At 39.8% G+C, this 23,686-nt stretch overlaps 1 protein-coding gene across 1 annotated transcript in view; it reads right to left on the reverse strand.

Moving 5' to 3' along the window:
- Nucleotides 1–23,686, reverse strand: part of tbc1d32 (TBC1 domain family, member 32) — a 74,193-nt gene that overhangs the window by 14,971 nt on the left and 35,536 nt on the right. The window contains exons 25-32 of the mRNA XM_044049709.1: nucleotides 21,567–21,675; nucleotides 20,934–21,027; nucleotides 20,728–20,856; nucleotides 16,051–16,134; nucleotides 6,840–6,909; nucleotides 5,132–5,253; nucleotides 2,518–2,675; nucleotides 1,463–1,600 (exon numbers count right to left, since the gene is read on the reverse strand). Of these exons, the coding sequence (XP_043905644.1) occupies nucleotides 1,463–1,600; nucleotides 2,518–2,675; nucleotides 5,132–5,253; nucleotides 6,840–6,909; nucleotides 16,051–16,134; nucleotides 20,728–20,856; nucleotides 20,934–21,027; nucleotides 21,567–21,675 (904 nt within the window). The remainder of the gene's footprint in view (nucleotides 1–1,462; nucleotides 1,601–2,517; nucleotides 2,676–5,131; nucleotides 5,254–6,839; nucleotides 6,910–16,050; nucleotides 16,135–20,727; nucleotides 20,857–20,933; nucleotides 21,028–21,566; nucleotides 21,676–23,686) is intronic.

Here is a 23,686-nt window from a genome sequence, read left to right on the forward strand (position 1 = left end):
CATTGTCATTGTATTTGTACTTGTATTACTTCTTTCTCCTTTATTTAAGAGTCGTGTATAAACCAATGAGGAAAAACATACATTTTTAATAATCTTTGCGTAATGGAATGCTGTTTTGGACGATGAAAATGGAATATATTCCTCTCTTTTCTTGCCTTTTGTTTGTCCTTGTTGTTTTTTAAATCACAGCTTTTATTCATTTATTAATACTTTCTCTGAAGCACTTTCCCTGCTACATTCTTCTTTATCTGTTTATGCACTTGATCTTTTTTATGTCTTTTATTACTTTTGAAACTTTTATTTCTATGTATGAATGGTGCTATATAAATAAAGTTATTACAAACATTTCTTTCTTATTATCATTACTATGTGTGTGTGTGTGTTTTCCCCTCTCTGTGTAGTTTTATTCAACGTGGAAATGATTGAACATGTTTATCAGCAACAATGCTGATAAAATCTGCAGCTTTACTGTTTAATTTTCGGTGTAAATATTGTATATATGAAGTTTTACAGCGATAGTAAAGCATATAAAAAAAGAAAACTGATGTCGGTAGACGAAACAATGGCTGGTAAATGTTAGCAGACACTGAACTTCTGCTGTGCGGAATCTTTCTGTGACTTTAACGCTATTATTTTGAAAAGAAATGTGTTTTCATCAGTGTGAGTTTATCCTTTTGTGATGGGTAGGTGATCCCCCAAGTATGTTACCAAATACTTTTGGTAAGAATCTACTTCAGTGATGATTTGAAAGACATTTTGGATTATGGATTAAGCAGCAATTTGAATTTAACAAGTGTTAGATTTGTATATATCTCAGCGATATGTCAGGATGATTTGATTCTATACAGATCCAGACAATTCTTCTGGATCAAATGTGGTTCTGAGTTTGTAAAACACAGGTGACAAATCGTGCTTTTCCATTAGTGATAGCACCTGGTGGGTTTTTTTTTTTTGGTAGCTGCTCTGATGAGGTTCCAAGCGAGCCGAGCCGATACTAAAATGTGACGTTGAGTATCGTCACTGGAAGAGGCGCGACCGCGACCGCGTCCGACACAAGAATCAAAGCGAACAATGCCCGAACTGTAGATTAAAGTTAAAAAAGACTTAAAAAAATCCCAGAAAACATGCGTTAATCTACAAAGGAAATGTCTAAGTACCGGTCATGCAAGAAGTACTGAACGATTCTTTTTAATGATCCAATTCTAATGATTCTAATGATTCGGTTACACCCAAAACAACAGCACTAGTTTGAGCGTTTGTGTTGTGTATAAAACCACGTCACGGCAATTTTACGTAGCTGTGCTATGACGACTCCGCCCACGTTGAGGAGGAACTACGAAGTTGTGGAAAACAAAGTGTCTGATACCAAAACGAGTAGAGCTAGAACTGTGTAAAGGAAAAAGTTGTTTAAGCCTTGGCAGGACAGGTCTGTGCTCTCCGAGTGCTCTGCTCTCGTTCGTACCTGTGATGGTGTGAATCCAGACATCCTGAAGGCCGACTGGACCAGAGGGACCTCGTCTTTCAGCAGCATCTCCACGTAGTGAGCCGTGCACCAGTACACGGGCGAGATCCCCGACTCAGCGGCCGCAGGAACCCGGACCTGTCCCACGGCACACAACAGCGGGCATTTAATCTTCATTTCTGAATTCCTTGTGGAGTACTTTATATTTAAATGGTGTTTGAGTTATGTAGTGGAGGTGAATTTGAAAAAAAAAAAAGGCAATACATATAAAGTATTTTAATTATTTTGTGTTGCTGCGGGAATCGATCGCGCTGTGTGTCGGGAGGTGGAGGAGAGAATTCAGCAGCTGCCTCAAACGCACACACACACACACACACAATCCAGCCCGACTGAGCTGTAATTGATTCAGACGACAAAATGACAGAGGTGAGAATAATGACAGCAAAACTTCATCTCAGCACTTCAGTCCTGCCCGGCAATTTAAAACACCTGAAAGTGGACTTCATTCTGGACTACTTTTCCTCCTCCTCCTCCTCTTCTTTTCCTTTCCACCCTCATTAATCTCTATCTCTGCCTCCTTCACCTTCCTGCTTGAACTCTTCCTCTTCTTCTCTCGCAGTTTAGTAAACAACTTCCTGATAGTTTTTCATCATATCGGGGAAAAACAAAGACGGTCAAAGTCGCGCTGTCGTCGTCATGTATATCACAGGCTGTTGTTATTGTTATACAGATGTTTTGAAAAGATTTTGAGGGGAAACAATAATAGAAACAACAGCAAAGAGTGGAGAAACTACTTATAACTGTCTTGTGGTGGCAGAAGTAGCAGTGTGAAAGCATGTTTTCTACTATCTTAATCTCAAAAGTGCAATATTTAACTAGGTTTAGGTTTAAACAGAAATAACCCCTTTCAGGGCTACAACTGACCATTATTTTGCTCCTAAACTGCTGCTATTTGACGCCTCTGTGGTGCAACACGATTGAATATGTCCTGTGTGCCTGTGTATAAACGTATTATGCCGCTGCTGCTGTTGTATTTGTGTTGCCATTATACTCACGGACGCGTGTGTCCCTGCAGGCCAGACGAACGCGGAGGTGAGCAGAGCGGAGAGGCTGAGCAGCAGACGCAGAGATCTGTCCACGTCCGCGGCCATGATGAGGAAAACTGTGGAGGCCAGCCAGTCGTGTCCTGGATAATAATAATCCTGCTGAGTGACTGCAGGACAGAGTTAAGGAGCCACAGTGGACTGATTCTGACTCGGTGTCCTATAAAAGTAACTCGGTAGTGGTTACAGTAGTGTGGACGCATGGAGTCGGATCGCACACGCGTCGTACCTTTAAATGAACCTGCTGTTACACATTTCTAACAAAAGAAACGTTTTCGTCCGAATAAAGAAGTCGTAAATGTGGTTTAAAAGCACTTAAAGTTAAAAACTCAAACCTACTTTTCTATTAAAAATAAGATTTCAAATCATGTAAAAATCTCTGCTCTAACACGCTTGAAGCATGTCCACTAGGGGGAGCCAAACACACACATGTATTAAACTCCCTGTTCAAACATGTAGAGAAGGACATTCGCCTGCTTTGGTCCCCACTAAAGCGAGTATGTGAGTCACTTTCCACTGAAAGAGTTCTGCACCACTTTAGTGGGGACCAGGACCCAAGAACGTTGCCGTTTGTCACATAAAAGCTCTGGTATCAAATCACTTGTTCAACAAACATGTAGAGAATTGAAATTTCCCCCAACGCTAGTCGCAGTCTAACGACATACTGTACACAGACACACAGAGCTGGTTTTAGCAACAGTCCTGCTCTCTGTCTCCCTCTTTGCCCTATCAGTGGTACTGCAGCCTCATAGCAGGGGTCTGCTCTTCTTCCCCACTTATTTTCTCATCTTTAGGGAATTTTAAATAAAGTGTCAAAGCTTTTTCTTCGTGTTTAACATCGAGGTAAAGACACAAAGACGTCTCAGCTAGCTAGCTAGCAAACCAAAGACAGCTTATATTGTTAGGATACTAACTACAGGAAATAGTTTTCAGTCTTTACACCATAATTCTTTACTTCACACACAGAAAAAACTTTAATTATTTTTACTTAACGCATTGCTGACATAACAACTACTAAAAAATTAACATGCACACACAACTTCTGAGCCAACAGGGACAAAAATATCCTAAAAATTTCACATAAAACTTGATGCCATGACGCAACAGAGCAAAATCACACTGAGGAAAATGTGTGCGTGTTCAAATAAAAACCTTGAACCTTAGTTTCGTGTCGTTAAGTAATAATAAGGCAACATATACAAGAATGTTGATTTTTAATTTAATTAAATTTAAAATAATTAACGATTCCTATGAATTTGCATCCCAGATTAATCTATTTTTTAACCAATGTTCAAATAAAAAAAATACGTCCAATTTTCATGACATTAGTTAACTATTAAAGTATTGGCATGGATATCGAACTGAGTTGTCATTATACACCAGTAGAACTTGTTTAATTAGTGTGTAAACTCTCAATAACACATCACCGGATGTATCTTTGACACAGATTGACAGACAGACAGCGGTCGTGTACTGGTAACACTCTGACAAGACGTCACTTGTAATGATAAAGAATAATAAATAAAGCAGAGGCCACGTTTTTATTTCATCATTACTCACTTTCAACTTAAAAAAAAAAAGAAGCTCAGACTGAAAACACTGAGCTCATTAAACAAAGACTTCTCTGTAGAATCACTGCTTTGTTTTAGATTTTCTGTAATTTTACTTTGGCCTGGAACTACTTTGTTATTCAAATCTAACTTTTGATGGAAAATGTGCCAAAGAAATTACCACTGAAAATAATTCAAAGTGTTACAAAGATGATCTGTAGCCTCTGCACTATGGTTTAAAACTTAATTCTCTAAGATCACATGGTATTTTTTAAGATATTACTCTACAAATGTCTACTTATAACCTGCAATAGTCTGACGTGTTCTTTTGTTTGAGTGCGTTTTCCTGTAATTATGTTGTGTTTTCCTGCTTGTTGTGTGACTGTCTTCTGTTCTGTGTGATTGTTTTTGTGTTGTTTATGTTCTGTTTGACTGGGTTTTTCTACTTTTTGTATGACTGTTTTCCATTGTTTTGTTTGACTGTGCTTTTGTGTTGTTTTGTCTAGTATGGTTGTGTTTTTTTCTTTTCTTTTTGTGACTGTTTTCTATTTTTTTTACATTACATTACATTACATGTCATTTAGCAGACGCTTTTATCCAAAGCGACTTACAATGGAATTGAGTACAATCAGCCAGGGGTGGAGTCGAACTTGCGACCATGATGTCTTTCACACACAGGGTACCGGTCTTAACCACTGAGCCACTCCACCTCCACCTTCCACCTTTTATTTTTGTGTTGTTTTATATGATTATTTTGTTTAGCTTGAGTGTGTTTTTGTGCTGTTTTGCGTGACTGTATTGTTTGCATACTTGTGTTCCTTCCCGTTCTGTCCCTCCATGTGTTGAGTAAGACTATATTATACACATAGAACGCTAAGTTAAGCTGTCTTTCTCTGTGCATGAGCTTGTATTTTAAGTGATTATGTGACGTTTTCTGGATGCTAGTTACTTCCAGTAGTGTTATATCTATTTTAATACAGATTTTTTTTTACCTGCTGTGATTTAAAAAAGGATACCGAGCTCTGAGGAACTTTTAATTCTCTGTGAGGACAAGAAAACCTTCAGGTGTTTCATTAGCAGCGTCAAGGCGTTGGCAGCAGCGTTGTCGTCTTCTAGGAGGCTCAGGTATCTGCCGTACCTGTGAATAAAACACAGATACGTTTTATTCCGCCGTGAAACCTCATCAACCACCATCTCACTCTTGTGAAGCCACGGATTAATTATTAAATTCATGCCCAACCGACTTTTAATCCCTAAAAAACTGGTGTGAGCTCCGTAGGAGTCGCTCACACGCTGTGCTGTTGATTTCCAAAAAAATGCTAATTTTTTAACTTTTGCTGAACATGTTCTAAACCTTCTTTATTTTTTAACCATGTGGGAGAACCAGTGGAGGAGATACTGTACGTCCACGATGTTATATAACAGCAGGGGTCATCCAAGGCAGAAACGAGCAGTGAGAGAGAAGAGTCACATGAGTCGGGGGGGAAATGAAAGCACAGACTATGTAATAGACTGAAAACATGAAAACAAAACAGCAGGATAACATTTATACACATTGTCTCAGGTGTGGGGGTTTCACTTCAGCAGAAAATGTATTTATAGTATTTTTTACATGTGTGACAAAGGTAAATAGGTAAAAAATAGGTTGCTTTCATGACAAAATGGAATCATGTATACATAAAAAAGTGATGATTCAGATTTTTTTGAATGAGGTATGGACACAATCAGCCTGCAATAACGACTTTTGCTTTGTCTGAAAGGTTTGCAGCAGATTTGAGAATGTTATATTTAAATGTAGTATTCTTATCAAACAAATACACGTTAACATGTAGGGACAAGGACACTTGCTATCCCTGATAACATGGCTGCCAGCAGAAGGACAAAAAAGACGTGTAAAGCATCCTGAAATCTGTTAACTCGCTCTCTCACACCAAAGTCCATACAGAAAATAAAGTATTTTAAGCACGTGGAGACACAGTAACTGCTGGTCCACTGCAGCCTGGATAGCACAGTTTGTGTCACATGTGTAAATTCAAGCAAAGATGTTTTAAACACTGCAGTCACAAGCTTAGTGTTAATGATAATTAATTGATTTTAATTGATAATAGTTGCATTAGCAACCCCTGTGTTCCTTGAAGATAAAAAATGATGATTTTCTCTATGGGGTTTGGTGCCGGAGAGTAGGTGGAAAAGGTTGTCTAACTGCGAGCGAATGTGACAAACTTAGGCAGGCTTGGTTAAGTGGCTAAAATTAGTTTTGGAGACCGGTGGAGGAGCTGGATGGATTTATTCACATTTTTGAAGATAAGTGCCAGAATATGAAGAAGAAATAAAGTGTTTCCATATCTGAACCCGTGTAAAAGGTGACAGAAAGTGAGTTAATGCCTGTTCCTGCTTTTTCCATTCACAGTCACCTAATGTTTTGATATTCATTTTTTTCCCACCAGAAATCTACCTGCACCCTCTCGACAGTTCTTAACATCTTTAATGGTTAAAAAGGAGGGGGAAAAGCTTCAACTTAATGGAAGCAGATAAGTGCTTGAACAAATGTTGTTTTTCTCCCCTGTAGGTACTGCAGTTATTGAAATAAGGAGTTGCAGAGTTTTCTGATGCCACAGCAGGTTCGCCGTCCAAGGCCTGTCTCCATAAATAAGGGTTTATGAGCTACAGAATAAAAAAAGAAGGAGCGAGAGAAAGAAAGACGAAGAAGACGGCATTAGGTACCTGAGACATGTGTTGATTCCCAGCTGTTCCGCAGACGATAATGCGGCGCTCTCCACGCTCGTCTCCTCCGCTGTAAAACAAGGCGGATTAACAGATGAGAGGCAGTTAGTGTCAAGCAATGCAAGACCCACAGAGGGAGCGTGCAAGGGTTTGTTACAGAGAAGAAACATGACAATTCATCACGCCGTTCTGCACGTTGTTCGACACAACATGTGCTTGTTTGATGTTGTTGTTGTTGTTATTATGCTGCTTCTGTTTTGTCTCGATGCGACGTGATTTGTGTGCTGCGACTACCAGACCTGACTGAGGGAGCGTTTGCGTGTATACACGCTATCAACGCGACTCGGGCAATTTCAGCAGTGGACAGTGGCGTCATCACAGCAGGTTGTGACCAGTGGAGTCATGATTCAGTAAATCAGTAATACGTTTTTTCAGCCTCTCAGGACTTTATCTGCGTCCTCTACTCCAGTACTGGAGCGGCTTTGGATCCGCATGTACCGACTGTTGAGCCATCGCTCTTCGCAGCTGCTCTCGCGGGCTCTTTACTTAGCACCATTAAGTGTGTAGAAATCATAAAAACATATTAGCTTTTGGATTTCCAGTTGTGATTGTGCGGGAGAACGATGGATGAAGTAATAACTGCAGGCGGAGGGGATGATTTTGTTCGGGGAGACGTTTCCCGCTCGCCCGACTTTGGGGAAACGGATTGTTATTGTGTTTTGTGTAATGGATCTCCTGCTTCAGACAGTTTGTGGTGAGATTATGAGTGGAAGGCATTATCCGAGCGGCCTGAGCGGCGAGCGGAGGAACTTCAAATCCAATTTGCAGACTCATGGCGCAGAGGAAAATGGTAATCTACATATAAAAGTGATAATTCAACACTGTTATCATCAAAAAAACAAATCACACGGAGGCCATTCCCGATTGATAACGGAGCATCCAATCTTGTATTAATTGAGAGAAAATGGCTTTTGATGGAGGCATGAAGCAGCGCCAGGACACAGTTCTGCATTTTCCTCTCTCACCCTTCATTAACATCTCGAAAAACCTGATGGCAATTACTGTCTAAATGAAGATGAATGGCCCACTTGTTGTTAAATTCCGTCCCTCTCCTTCCTGCGCCACAGGAGTCTGTGATAATACGACATCTCTGACATTTTAGCTGTGACAGTCTTGCTCTCAGCTGCTAAACAAAGCGACAGCCAAGGTTACAAAGAGTAATATCAGGGATCAGGCATCTTTTACAGTTCTTTGCATCAATGACGACCAAAGGAGATCTTGAAAGTGAGGACGCTCCCAGAATTAGCCACTCTGGGAGGGTGAATCATTGTTACGAGAAACATTGCGAGGGAATAACAAATCATAAGGACGAGCGCGGAGCAGCTACAGGTGAGCCTGCACACTCCAGCGCGTCCACGAAATGTGTGCAGTCAAGCAGTCGACGGCGGTCCATAGGCATCTCTTGATGAGAGGGACGCCGCTATGATTGTCACGTTTAGCGCCGGCCAAGGAGGAGATGAGAAGCCACACGAGGGGAACAATGAGGAGCTCATGTATGTCGACCGTCTTCCGCGACGTCCTCGCTGTGTTTGGACACATCATCAGTTTCTCTTTCCATTTCAAACCTGTAATTAAAACTCGCTCTCCCACACCAAAGCCCATGTAGAAAATACACATTTTTAGCACAGTTTGTGTCACTTAAAGGTGACATAGAATGCTTGTATCGCACATATATGTTAGTTATGGAGGTCTACTTACATATATTAACTTGTTTTCATGGTTAAAAACCTCCTAATCGCTGCAAACGAGCCGATCAAAATATCTCCTCACTGATGCTCTCGTCAGCCGCGCTGTTTCAGACCAAAACCAAACCCCTAGAATGTGGACTGTGTTGTGATTGGCCAGCCAACGAGAGCTTTCCCACTGTCCTGTGATTGGCCAGGTACCTGGAAGTGACGTAATAGATAGGCCAGCTCTCAGATACACAGCTCCCCCTCTGGCACGGTGGATGCTCTGCATCTCAGCAGCTACAACGAGAGGAGTTCTTCTTCTTCTGCGGTTGAATGTACGCAACCGGATGTGCCCGGACTAGTGCCCGCACCAGGAGGCGCTACGGTGGTGAGGATTTTTGATGACGACATCAAATTAAGGAAGTGCCGATCCGCTTCGCAGAGCCCAGGAAAACAATACAATACTATTTTCTCAGCAGTGGCTGAACGGTTTGTTCTGAAACTTTAGGGTTTCATAAACGAGGTAATGACGCAGATACACACACAAACGCAGCGTTAATTGGAGCTTCCGGTCTATGTGGGCTTTAAATCGCAATGATCGAACACTGAAGTCCCATCTTACGAATGGCAGCGGCAGTGCATTAGCAACTCCAGTGTTCCCGCGAGCTAAAAATACTGATTTTTCTCTATGGGGTTCGGCGGCGGGAGAGTAAACGATGTAGACACTTCAGTTTCCACTGGTGAGGGAAGTCGTTTTGTCTTCACCAAGAGTAGAAAGTACAAGCTGGTTGCTTGTCAGGTGTTGTTGATGCGTCGTGTGTGTGTGACTAAACGTGCCAACTGACAGCTGTAGTCATTATTTGCAGACATCAGGGCGGTGTGTGCCAGGCTTTAAACACACAGGGTAAGGAGTGACATGGTAACTCGGGCTATAATATGCTAAACAAGGCCCGTGGAGAGCTTAGAGATTTTCTGACTGAGTACAAGGTATTACTTAAATATGACTACTTGCTTTGACTGTGAACAAAATACAACATAATAACTCTTTCAGTTTCAAAAGTGTCGTCCCAAATTTGTGCGCACTGACCCTAATTAGAGTGTTTAAGCATTTATAGTCAGAAGGCAGATCTAGGTATAAGCCAAATTGGACTGTCTATTTTGACCGTGAATGTGAGAATGGATGGTTGTTTGTCCAGGGTTTGGGATTCATGTGGATGGATGAATGAATGAATGAATGAATGAACAAACATTTTGTATTGAAATCAAAAGATAGCTGAATATCAGAGACATGAGATCAGTATTTCAGCTCTTATTTCCAGGTATTTACATCCAGATGTTAAAAGAATTGTTTGTAACACTATGTTTTTAGGTGAGCGTAAGAATAGATGTAACTAAATAATACTTGATATTTAGTAGTAAACTCTTTGCTGTGAATCGTGTTGGTTCTTTAAATGACTGGTGTTGAAGGAGCTACTTTTCTCCCCCTTCTCTTGACAGTCAAGCGCTACTTATGTGACCGGTGCTTGTCTTATTAAGTATTTACGAACTGCTGAGTCATTGCGACACATCCACTTATCGCCGCACACCTGCTCAGCTGACTTAACCCTCTTATGACCGTCGAGATAATCAGGCCGTCTGGATTTATTTTGATTTTATGGCTGTAGAATTGTCAAAGAAAAGTTCAACGAGTGAATGCAACTTTCACTTATTCAACAGTTTAGGAATTACGGTACTGAGAAGCTGATGAAGCTGATGATTCCGTCTGCGTTGGTCGTTCCGCGAAAGTCCTGAGGTTCGACCGTAATGGAGCACAAAGCTCTATTTCTCTGCTTTCCGGTTTCCATCCATCCACCCATCCATCTTGTACTGGAGGTCTTCACAGGGGGGCGCTGTGCTTATCCCAGCTGACATAGGCCGAAAGGCGGAGTCACACCCTGGACAGATCGACAGTCCATCATTTTTTTAATTTCTCGATATCGCTTAAGGAGTTACGGTAAGGAGGAGTACGCCAAATCCTGTCGGGGACGACCACCCATGTCGAAGAAATCAATAATCAATAATCAATTTGGGATTTTAGAGGCTGTTCTATCTATGAGTGACGAGAAAACAAGAATTTTCCAGGTGTGTTCACCCTTCACCGGGAGAGAAGACACTACAACCATGGAGTAAGGTGAGAAAAAAATGTACACATATATATTTAGATCACTGATGAAAGAGAGGGTCGTCCCCCTGAGCGGCCGCGATGTAACCGAGGCTTTGAAAATGTGCTTTCTGGCCAACCAATTTTCTAAAGAAATGAGATTGTCGAGCAGACTCGTGGACCACGAGGGCCGAGCAGACACAACTCCCAACATCGAGCTGACAGGGGTTAATACCGGGCAAATGACTCCACTCTCTCCATACAATGGGAGCACTCGAGGAGGGCAGCGCGGCGGAGACTGTAAATGTCAATCAAACCCCCTCCCCTCTGGAGACACACACACACACACACACACTACATAAGGGCAGAAGGCAGGATTCAACAAGGCCTGTGACAGGTTCCTTTTCTCCTCTGGGCCGATTTGGTGAGAGGAAAATGAGAGGGTGAAATGTAACGGCTGTGTCTTCTTGAATGCGTAAAAAAAAAACGTAGAAACCGCGTCTTCAGAGGCTTGGGGCGCGTTTGTGCTGAATAAACGCACACAAACACACATATATATTTTACAAAGGCCATCAAACAAGTAATGGATCGCATCATTCAGCCCTTGACTCTCGACAGTAAATCGTCTAATAAAGCGTGAGCGCGGAGAGCGTTCCCTCGCGATTACACAGGCAGGTGGTGAGAGCGGCGCTACGTTAAACCTTTGGAACAACACCACGGCGGGTAAATCCTGACATTAATGGTTTATGTAACAATAATCCGGTGCGTTATTGATTGATGAAATAAGCTGCAGGGGGGCGATTGTCATGTGGCAAATTAAGCAGCTGATAAATGAAGTAACGTCATCGCATTGATGCCAAAATACATTTAAAATTGTTTTTTTTTTTTCAATAATTAAAACAAGTTCTCTGATTTTTCAGCTTCTCAAATGTCAATTTCTGTTTCATTTGCTCCATATGAAAAAGAACATTTATTGTTGGCTGATTTGTTATATACAATTTTGACAATAATCATTAGAGTTACTGAGTTATTGTTTCACATAAGTCTACAACGATTAATTGGTTTTGTGTGTTTGTTTGTTTTCCAATAATCAAACCAAGTTCTCTGATTTTTCAGCTAACCAAAACGTGAATATTTTCTGGTTTCTTTGCTCCGTATAACCAAAAAAACCATAAAAAATATAGAATTTTGCTTTAAAGACAAGGTTTTTTTTGACATTTTGGAAAACAACGATCAACATTTTACTGACAATACAATCTTCAGTTTGACAGATTACATACAGATCACATTATTTCCTATATTTCTGCTGCACATTTTGGTTCAGGCTTGAATCTATGTATCTGTGGGGGTTTTTTCACAGTTACATCATCTCTGTGTGAGCGGGTGAGTGTGAGCATGATTGTGTGTGTAAATGGGTGAACAATGTGCAGTGTAAAACACTCTGTGCTCCATTAGACTAAAAAAAAACAAGTCGTATAAGTGCAGTCTCTTTCTCTCCCTCTCTTTGCCATTTAAGTGCTCTTTACCCGCTGCGGCATAAATAAACCCACTTTCCTAAGTGTTAAAAGCTTGGATTTAATGTAAAACAATGATTCTCCCCCGTGATGAATAGACTGTTTCAGAGCTTGTTTCCCTGAGACGTGAATGTCACTGAGTAGCTTTTCATATAATATAGATGAAAACCACACAGCCTTAATCTCAATGTACATGTTCTTATACCTGATTGAATGTTTAAATATGAGCAAACATTACAACATTTATTTATATTCTGATCAAAAATAATAAATTCTAACTATAAAAATTCACCTGGATTATGTTTACTGGCCTGAAGGTGCTACTTTTTGTAAACCTGTATGTGTAATTGTAATAAAAGTACATTTTATTGATTAAATACTCTAAAAGTGTTGATTTTTTTTCATTTATATGGGCCTTTACAACACCTACGAGGTACTAGAGGTGCTTTACTCAACGTCAAAATGAAAAGATACGATGAAATCCATAAAATAACAATCAATAAAATGAGAAAATACTGCGCCCTTAGCTCAATTAAACTGTGCGTGTAAGAGTAAATACTAATTTGTATCGTTTACTATACGGACCCTCTTCAAATCCATCTTTCAGTGGATCTAAATAATCCGTGTCTCACTCGTTTTTCAAAATAAAACTTGTTAAAGTTAGATAGTAAAGATATTCACAGATTTGAATATCTTTAACCCTAACTTCCGTGATCAATAACATTTAAACTAAACACTGTTGAGACGTCTTTTGAATCAAAGCAGCGGAGACAACAAGCTACAGCCTCGTAGCTCTACGTGATCAGGGACCGTCTACAAAGTGCAACACCCGAAAAAGGATATTTTAAAAATATTCAGTAACTTCACCAAAGTACAGTGTACACCGTCACTTGTGGCCTGCAGGTTGTTTGACAGATATCCGTTGTTTTTCATCTTAGTCATAGACCACGTTGACTCACTTTCCTCCTGAAGCCAACCAGGATATAAACAATTTGTCAACATGACAGTGGTCTAATCTCGAGGCTTCAAAATAGAAGTTGCTTTTAGATGTTGCCCAAATCCCGCCGGCATTGGGACCTTAATTTGTATCTTCCCCCAAACTCTGAAAACAGTTACCCATGGAAATTAAATCTGCCCCCAAACTATTGAATACTTTTAAATCACTTTCAATCACCTCTTCTCCTACCTGAGCCTTCACTTCAGGATAACAGCAGTCAACCCCGGACACTTCTATATAGATTTTACCATTTTAATATTTTATTATGTATATACTGTTTCTTTTATTATGTTTTTATTGATTTTATGTTTTATATCTCTTTTATATTCCTGTGCCTAAAGCAATTTTGGTCAACCTTGGTTGTTTTTAAATGTGCTCTAGAAATAAAGTTGAAATTATGCCGAATTTTGCATCGCTGCGTCGCGGAAACCTTATCAAGGGGCCAGGATGCCCTTGGAAAAGAGATTTGCAATCTCAATGGGATTATCCTCGTACAATAAAGGTAAAAAAATTAATGTAAATAGCCGATTAAAGATTCCTTTGGTCAAATATCATTCTTTTTTTTTATGACCCAGTGGGAACGCTCAGATACACCTGTATGTTTTTCTGTAATGACAATGTGATCTGGTTCAAATGCAGTTTTACAAAAGTTCCTCACATTCTTCTTTTTCTAAGATTTGAATATTTACTAATTAGCAGCGTTTCTTTCTTCTTTTTTCTTTCCCCCGCTGGCAACCAAACAAAGGCAGCCAACTGAAATCATTCATTTCCTTCATTTGGTAAACATAACAACATTTTATCCTGGGGTTGAAAGAAAGAAAGAAAGAAATAAACAGCTCTATTTATTTATTTATTTATTCATTCATTCATTAGCCAGCTGTCTTCCGGTCCTCAGAGACGACAACAACCCTGACGGTGAGTGTAGACAAAAACACACTGGGACTGCCACGTCCACCTCAGCTAAAACACAAAATCCCCAAAAGTTCAGCAACACTTTTTTTTCCCCCTCCTGAGTCGTCTGACATCTTGCCCGAGGCGTAAGTCCTTCAGACCTTCTGATACCAGCGCGCTGAGTCATGAGTCCCCTGAGCTGACGAAGGCAGAAACACCTGACCAACCCCTTTTCCCCCATGCGATGTCTTGGTGGAGGTGGAAGACGTTGCAGTCGGGGTCAAGTTATGTTAATCAAACCTACTTTATAGACCAAATAAAAACATGTCGTACCTCTGAGGGGCTTTACAATCTGTTTAATAATCTGTGCTTAGATTTTCCTTTTCCCCATTCGGGATTACTACCAGCGTGGTTTGCCCCGCGGCTCTGACAGATGAACTTAAATGCAGATCACTTTTGTAGAACAATATTTCTCTACTTTACTACTACTACAGTCTTTCCACATATCACTACCATTTATCTAGACTGAGTGCTCCACTCAGATCGTTTCTGACCTATAGAGCTCGACAATATATCCATATTGTATCAGTATAGTGTCATGAAATAAGATGTTTTATCTTGACGTGGTGTCTGTGATCATTTTTTCCTGGTTGCAGAACTGATCCCTTCAAGATTTAGGCCTAATCCACACAGAAACAGAACTTTGAATAACTTTCCCTGAGCAATCTTCATCTTCTTTGTTGTTTTCTGTGAACACCTCATCCACACAAATCGTACAAAAACAACTCCAAGCGCTGTAGTACATATGCCAGGCCTCTACGTGGTGCTGTAACACTGCTATGAAGAAAAGCCATATAGGGCCTTGACATTACTTTTTTTCAAATTCACAAACTTTTAAGGATTTCAAGGACCATGGGGACCCTGTATAAACCATTTGTTTTGACTGGTCCTCACATTCTGTCAATGTGCTGAGGGTAAAGACTTGGTTTTAGGGTTAGAATTGGGTGTAGGTTGGTTGTGATGGTTACGGTTTTGTCCAATACCGTCATAGTTTAATTTAACACCATGAAAACACCAGAAAACCATCAGTGAAACACAATGAAAACACCAGAAAACCACCATTAAAACACCAGAAACCCATCAGTAAAACACCATGAAAACACCAGAAAACCACCAGTAAAACACCATTAAAACACCTGAAAACCATCAGTAAAACACCATTAAAACACCTGAAAACCATCAGTAAAACACCATTAAAACACCTGAAAACCATCAGTAAAACACCATGAAAACACCAGAAAACCATCAGTAAAACACCAGAAAACCATCAGTAAAACACCATGAAAACACCAGTAAACCATCAGTAAAACACCATGAAAACACCAGAAAACCACCAGTAAAACACCATTAAAACACCTGAAAACCATCAGTAAAACACCATTAAAACACCAGAAAACACCATGAAAACACAAAAAACACCAGGGGTTAGGCAATACATTCTTCTTCTGTATCTCTGTGAGTGTGTGTGTATAAACTTGTATAAACCATTAGGAGTGAGGACATTCAAGGGGATTTTTGAGGGTAAAGACTTGGTTTTAAGTGTGTGATGGTTAAGGGTAAGGGGTTAGGGAATGCTTTGAGTGACTTCACTACGAATGCTGCGCAAACATGTGTGTGTTTGTGAGTGTGGAGTCCTATTAGGGGACTTTGTGTCAGAATAAACTTTTTTTTCAAATTCCCAAATGTTCAAGGATTTCAAGGACCAGAGGGAACCCGGTGTACAATAATGAATAGTTTAGATGAGGAGGATTAAAGTCACTTAGTTGATGAAGATTGAAGAAATATTGGCTCTAGGACAAAGCACATTGAAGCCAAAATTTCCACTGTCTCCACTGTCCCATTTAAAAAAAACTGGAAGTTGTTACTGCTCTGCACTGACCTTTGTACTGAGCCGGAGAGAAGAAACACTCTGTGGTGGAGCTGGACAGATGAGCCACAACCTTGTCCAGGAGGTCAGCCAGCACTGAGGAGGACAAACCCAAAACACATTTATACAACCAAACAACACGACAGTCTCTGTTAGTCATACATTTGTTACAGCACGCATTAAAACAAACTAGCACAGATTCACTCGTCACACTGGGAGTGTAAAAAGTGTGTATTTACGGCACTGAGAGGGTTCACGGTTCAGCTGCCACAGGCTCAGGTACAGTAATATCATCACGCCGGTTTGCAAATGTGCAGCCGCTCAATTTACGGCTTCACTGCGTCTCACTGACCCCGAATAAACTCTCGTATTTTACAGTATATATATGTGGTGATGATACAGTAACAGGCTCGCGGATTCATCACAGCGGCTCACGAGCGAAAACTGGGATGGAACAGGAGATGCTGACGCTGCCGTTTTGTGGGATAAGTGACATTTTGCCACTTAACCTGAGTCTTATTTTACAGTAATTCATTGTAAAAAAACAATATAGTGTGCTACCATGGATGGTCTGTGGGGGAAAATGGAATACAACCTTCTATGTAATGTCCTACCAGTGTATTAAATTATTAAAATGACTCATTTGGCAGCATATTTTTACTATATATATGTACAGTGTAATAAATCTTACATGGCCACTTTTTTTTTACATATTATTCAGTCAGTTTACACGTTTTTGGGCACAAAATGCATCTTGTATTAAGTGCTGTTTAATGTCATTTATATTTAGACTTGCATTTTATCATACATATATATGTATATATATATATATATACATATATATGTATATATATTTATATATATATACATATATATGTATATATATACATATATATGTATATATATATGTATATATATGTATATATATATATATATATACACATATATATGTATATATATATGTATATATATATATATATATATATACACAGACAGAGAGAGAGAGAGAGAGAGAGAAAATTGCCTAACAAAGGAGCAATTCTGCAACACATATTGGTCATCAGCTGCCCAACTTAAATACGACCCTAAAATAAATATCCACTTTCATAAAAGGCGGGGATTGAAATGTATGGCTGCAATTTGACATATACATTAGGTTTTTTCCCTGTAAGTACATTTTAATTTGCACTTGCTTGGTTGATGACAGTGCTTTTAGTCCACTTAAAGTACTTTGACATATTAAGCCCTCGAACAGTCAGTGACATTGAAAAGCCACTTATGACAGTGCGAAATCACCTTTAATCTATATTAAATATCAAGCCCCACACTTAAAAGACTCTTCACATGTTACCAGAGGAGGAAAACGTATCGGTAAATACAACTCCACATAAAAACCCCTTATATGTTAAGTGGTTGTTAGTAAAAGTGTGTTCGTGTTGGAAAAACAGCGGTCAGTGATCATAACTGTGAGCAGCAACGCGACCACATTTATGAGCAAATCTACAGTTTAAATAATGAAAAAAAGCCATAGAAAATACACACCAAAATTCTTTTACAACTCTATATAAATTATGTAAAAAGAGAAAAGAAGCAGCTAGAATACAGAATAGTTTTTTGGTAGGTAACCTATTACCTTATTTTTAAGTATGATCTCGGTCAAACTCCTTATATGGACATCCTGGGGGCGTGTGTGTATTGGTCACATATTCAGGCTTTAAAAAATGTCATCTTCTTATGTGTTTATTTCGTGATTCATTTCATATTGCATTTTTAGTCGTGATATAAAGGCGCAGAAGTCATAAAAATGAGCTCCTTCAGTCTGGGAGGGGCGAGGGAGATAGAGTGTTGTTGCATAAAGGCCCATATTGTCGCTTTTCGGTCGTCTACAGTATCATTGAGTTACTAGTGATTCCTTATTTGTTTTCCACTTATTTTATTTTGACCCATGGGTTGGAATTGGAGTTTTTCTTTTTTTAATATTTATACTTTTTTTTTCACTGTAAATACCCACACGGTGTCAACTTTGGAGATGGACATATGCAAAATAAAACTCCTCTGCATTACAACCTCTGCTGAGCCATCCTTGTCAAAAACAGACCTCCTGTCACGGTACCTTTTCACATTCACATATAGTTGGTGAAAATGTATTTTTTTTTTCATCAGGTTGTGCCTAAAAAAAAGGATATAGGACACTATATATTGCACAGCCTCTGTATATACTATACGTTTAAAAGTGATGGGAAAAAAAAACGCTCTGTGTTCTAAGGGTTAATAATGTGTTTGTTCCCCTTTTGTCAGCCTTATTTTCTTCACTTATACTTTTTTTAAACCAGTTTCAAACCGTCCATGCTAATTTTCCACGGTGTGAAAGGTAAATATTAACAAGAAAATATTTTTAAAAAATGCAATTAACACCACATTAAAAAAAAACCTCATATGGAGTGTTTAGTGGCAACACACAGTCAAGTGAATTATATCTGGATATTTTTAGTCTATATACTAATAAACGATAAGAATGAAACTAATAAAAGATTATAGACCAAATATGATACTAAACAATATTTTTTAGTAAATACAACATTGAATTACATGCATAAAAGCTTGTTTGGCATTTTAACTTCAGTTGTCCGCATTATTATTAGCTTAACCTTTGATTTATGTGTCTGTCTCCGATAATAACTTATTTATTTTGCGGCTCAAATGTGTTTTTATAGCGAAGTGCACGTCGTTCTGTATCAAAACAAGCACTTTTACTTTGATATTTACGCGCGTCAGGAAGAATGAAATTGCCTGTAATTCTGCTATTACACAAATATTGAAGCTCTTTTTAACATAATTCAAACAATACCATGTATTTCTTAATCTATATATAACATTTATTGTATGATATTTAGTGTATTTCACCAGGAAAAACTAGGAAAAATTCCTCACAGACGTGCAACGCCCCAAAACCACGTCATGATATAGATATAAATATCCGTATATTGCGAAGATAAGTGTTTCTGAGCGCGTCTCGTTGACACGCGGCTCACGGAGACCCATTAAGCGATCAATAGCCTGACGAGATGAGAGGTATCGAACATTACAAACACTTTTAATCACGAGTGTTTCTGACGAGGAGATAGTGGAGTTAATCATTTTTGTCTCGCAGCTGAATGGAACACAATCAAAACACACAAGTGTTAATCACTGCGTCGAGTGAAATGTTCAATAAACCGCCGGGGAAGCTTAAAGTTAATTTAGCAGACAGGCGCATAAAAGGTACAATTTTCCTTCTGTGAATGTTTCCTTTTAAAAAAAAAAGTAGAACGGCAGGGTTTTTTTTGTGCGTGATTAATGACGCGACGGGTAAATAAATCTGGATCATCACGGCCTTTTCAGTGAAAAGCCTTAAATGAGCAGCGCGCGGATCTTTTTCTTTTTTTTCTTTTTTTAAATAGGGCTGAGTTCAACTGTGTTCTGATGAAAGGAGGCAATCACGGTACAGTATGTGCATTAATGACAGCCCTTCTTCATTTCAATGTCTTGTTTTTCACTCAATCTGCCGCTTTTTACTCCTACGAGAGAGTAAAAAAAAGGCAGGCATCACAGCGCCTGTCAATAGCGGTGATGAGTTTTTTAAAAAAAGGTTCATGGATGTGTTATGAGCGTAGATGGAGGCGCCGGGAGGGTGCACCTGCAGCACAAGAGACGACATGAGCAGATGATTCAGCTTAGACACGGCTCATCATTTGAAATGATTAACTCTTTCCGCTCAGGTCACACAACCAGGCCTTGATGATGTTTAACGAACTCTATAGAGCTCCGGGTTAGAGTTAGTCGACCTGTCACTGTGCACTTTAAATCCACCGAGATCGACCGATATATCGCAAAACTTGACAGACTGAACATGTCTTAATGCTTATCTTCAACTTCCTGATTTACTTCGCTTCATCTTTACGCCAGAGAGTCAGTGAAAGTTGTACAAGAGCCTGGAGGGAAACAAATGGACGCAATTCTGGAGTCTACCGGCTAAAGATGTGTTAGTGTCGCATTAGCGTCATTCTGGCATTAGCTGTGCACACTAAATCTTGGTAAATCTAGTCCAAGTCCACGATTTGCCAAGTGCAAACCACGAAATCTGTTCCCATCGCCCCCCCCGTCTTCCTCTGTGCACTGTGAGCACATTTTTAATAGCAGTCATTGACCTCGACCGTATACACGTCTACAGAGGTGAAAAGCATTGTTTCCTAAAGCACATAAATCAGGCAATATGTCAGACAACTCGTCTCTGATCCGGATGTTTCCATCATAAAAGTGAAGATGGTGTTCCAAAAGAACATCTGACCCGATCCCCACAGATCCAGAGAGGCAGTGGAGGAGAATCACTGCTATGAAATGTGCTGAAAGCGAGCAGAATATCCCACGGATCAGATACATTCAGTCTGTCAAGTTCTGCAATATACAGCGCTGGATTCTCCGTGGATTTAAAGTGCGCAGTGAACTTTAACAAGTTGAATCCAGCCTGTCCCGTTCATTTTTGCTGCACCGTTAGGTTTATGTGCGCTGTAAAGTGGAATTTGGAAGTTCTTGTTGTGGCACGGTGCCAAAAGCAGAAGTTCTCAAGCTGTGAGTTGATTATTTTGAAGGTTGAAATCCGACAATGTGCACATTTAAAATCCACAGCCACACAGTGTAACATTATCTCACCCTGTCCGGTGACGGCGACGGCGGGTTTAGAGGTCATGACTCTGCAGTACAGCCTGCGACACGTCGCCATCCAGCTCTCGTCGGTCTTTGCGTCTTTCGCCGAGGCCAGAAATGCAGCAAACTCAGAGTCTGCGTACGAGACAGATAGGTGGAATCCCAGCAATGCACCAGTTAATATCATCTTCAACTCTGACCTTTTCTCATACCCTGTGAGTTATGGAGGATCTTCGGTGGATTCAGCGTGTAGCAGGGAGGCGGAGGGTAGCTGGAAAACATGGGCCACGGATAAGGATCGTCACCCTGGAGTGAGAAGATAAAGAATCCCTTATTACCTTTAGGTGTTTTTATGGTTTTAAAACATAAACAACACATGTCACTTCCTGTAAATATGCTCACATCTCTGCACTGCTCCGGTTATCACATCTGTTTAAGAGTCATTTTATTTATTATTTGTTTGTATCAATTCAACTTTCAATAAAAAAAGAGAAGAAAACCTCCTTCATCTCTGCTCTACGCGACATTCTATTTCAGTGTTAGTGAGCAACACGGTGATGGATAAGCTGCAGTTAATGCACTCATGTCCTGATGTTGCTGAATCTATAGGAAATGAAGAGTGTAAAGCTTCACAGAAATGGGTGTACAGCCTTTAATTGGTGCTTAAAAAAAAGAGTCTTTTTTTACGGCTGACAATAAAGAAAAACACTGTTGTGTGCAACCATAACCACTCCGTGTCCACCTCGAAATGTTCTGATTCAAGTGATGTCATCTCTGCAATTAACTCACAATTCTTCTAGGCCAGGACTTTAGACTTTAGAGTGGAAAAATAAAGCTAATCTGACCTGTTGAAGCGCTCGAGGAGGAAGCCGCCTCTCTGATGGACCTCCCACCACACTGACGCGAACAAGCACGTGATTCCTCTCCACGGACAAACTGTCGATGATGAACGTCCTGCAGGCAGATGAAGAGACGAAGGTTAAAAAGAACACTTTATGGCTCAAAAAATGTGGCTCGGTTGTGGATTAAAAGTTGGGTAAAGAGGCAAATTTAAACAACTGTCATACTATATAGTGTTGATGACACAATTTGCATCATGGGCACGGTGCGTGTTGGGTCCACGCGGAAGTATACCGGGGCCTTTAGGGTTAGTTGGTCACCCTGAGAACCGCCATGTTGGCAGGCAAAAATGAACAGGACCAGTGCTGGATTCAACCTGTCACTGTACACTTTCTATAATATTTAAATAATAATATCGCAAAACTTGACAGACTGAACATATCTGATCCTTTGCTTCCCTTCATCTTTACTCCAGAGAGTCACTTGAGAGTTTACAAGAGCCTGGAGGGAAGCGCCGGCTAAGTGCAAGTGTCGCATTAGCATCATGTTAGCATTGCTGTGCAGACTAGCTCTTGGTAAATCTCGTCCGCTAACCACGAAATCTGATGGACATTTTGCGTACTCTACATATGCAGAGGCCTTACTTAAAATTCTAAAACTCATCTTCAGCCTTTTTATAAATGAATATGTATGGAAATATATCATCCTATCTAGTATTTTTAATTTAAATTGGGCAACAACATAAATCACTGCAAATTATAATTTCCCAGTAGATGCTTCATCTTTTTCCTTCAATTAAACTTTGTTATTAATGCAAACATAGTGTTGCTGTTTACTCTACTTTGTCTTGTATGTATCATGGTTCCAGGGTTCAAATTCAAGCACTTTTAAGGGCATTTTCAATGCTTTTCCAGCACCTCGCAGCTGTGTTAAACTAGTATGAATATACGCAGACTCAAAATAATAATTTAACTCTTTTCTATCACACTAAAAGAGGTGGGAATTTGCTATACACAACCAGAATAGTGTTTTATAACACTCACCGTCACACACACAAGGTAAGGTCCAGGCCCAGTTTTTAGTATTTATTTCTTCCTCCATCTAATAAGCAAACTGTTCAGCTAATAAGCTATTTTTGGGTCAGTATTTCAAGCATTGTTAAGCACTTTTCAAACCTTTTCAAGAACCACAAATCAAAGTCCTCACTGTGAGATAGTGGGTGAGAACTGTGGGTATTTCTCCTTTATGTTGTTAATAAAAGCAAATTATATGGGCTTTAACATTATTTCACAGTTTTTTGTATTTCTAGAGAGCTGCAGCTGTAGGTAAACTTGTAGCTTCCGTAGATTTTCAGGGTGACGAGGTCATTCAAGTTTACATATCCAACATTGAACAAAGCCTCTTCTAAATCCACTGTGATTATATTATTGCTGCAAGGTTAGAGAAGAAAGGAGACGATTTCCATTTTAAGTTTCAGATAAGATCGGAATATTCCAATTATGAGGCACTTTTGTCGCGCGGCTCTCACAGCTGAGGTAATTTGGGCCTGAAATTGGTCATAAAATGGGACTGTCTTCTCTCTTTCCAAGAGCCTCTTTGCCACAAAATGTCATTTACATTACATGTTTCCAGTGAAAGTAAGTCTGGGTAAATTTGGATGTCAAAAAAGGGTCACGGTGTAAAACCCAAACAAGAATTTAAGGCTCAAAGAGGAAGAAAATGACAAAATTAAACTTCAGACGCAAGTGAAAGTGAGAGGAAAGAGAAGAAGAGGCAGCCTGAAGAGAAGAAGGTCAATGGAAGACAAATGAAGACATCATTCTCCAAAGCAGCACTCAGCCATGTGATGTAAGTCGGTGTTTTTGGTTGGACACTTCCATTCACAGGCAATAGTCACAGCCGTGACAGCCATTACAATATGCAGAGAGAGAGGCTCTTTCAGCAATGGCCCTTTTTTCTCTTTTCACTGTCTTTCTGCTTTATTTCATTTCGCTTTGACAAGGAAGGCCAACGACTTCTCATCCTGAGCACAAGATTATTTTTGCTCCTTCACATCAGGGGCGGCAAACGATGATGTGAGGAGTTAAACACACCTGGTGCGGAAGCTATTGAAAAGTCTCTTTTA

Source organism: Solea senegalensis, linkage group LG17, assembly GCF_019176455.1.
Source record: "Solea senegalensis isolate Sse05_10M linkage group LG17, IFAPA_SoseM_1, whole genome shotgun sequence".
In the NCBI taxonomy this organism is placed as follows: Eukaryota; Metazoa; Chordata; class Actinopteri; order Pleuronectiformes; family Soleidae; genus Solea; species Solea senegalensis.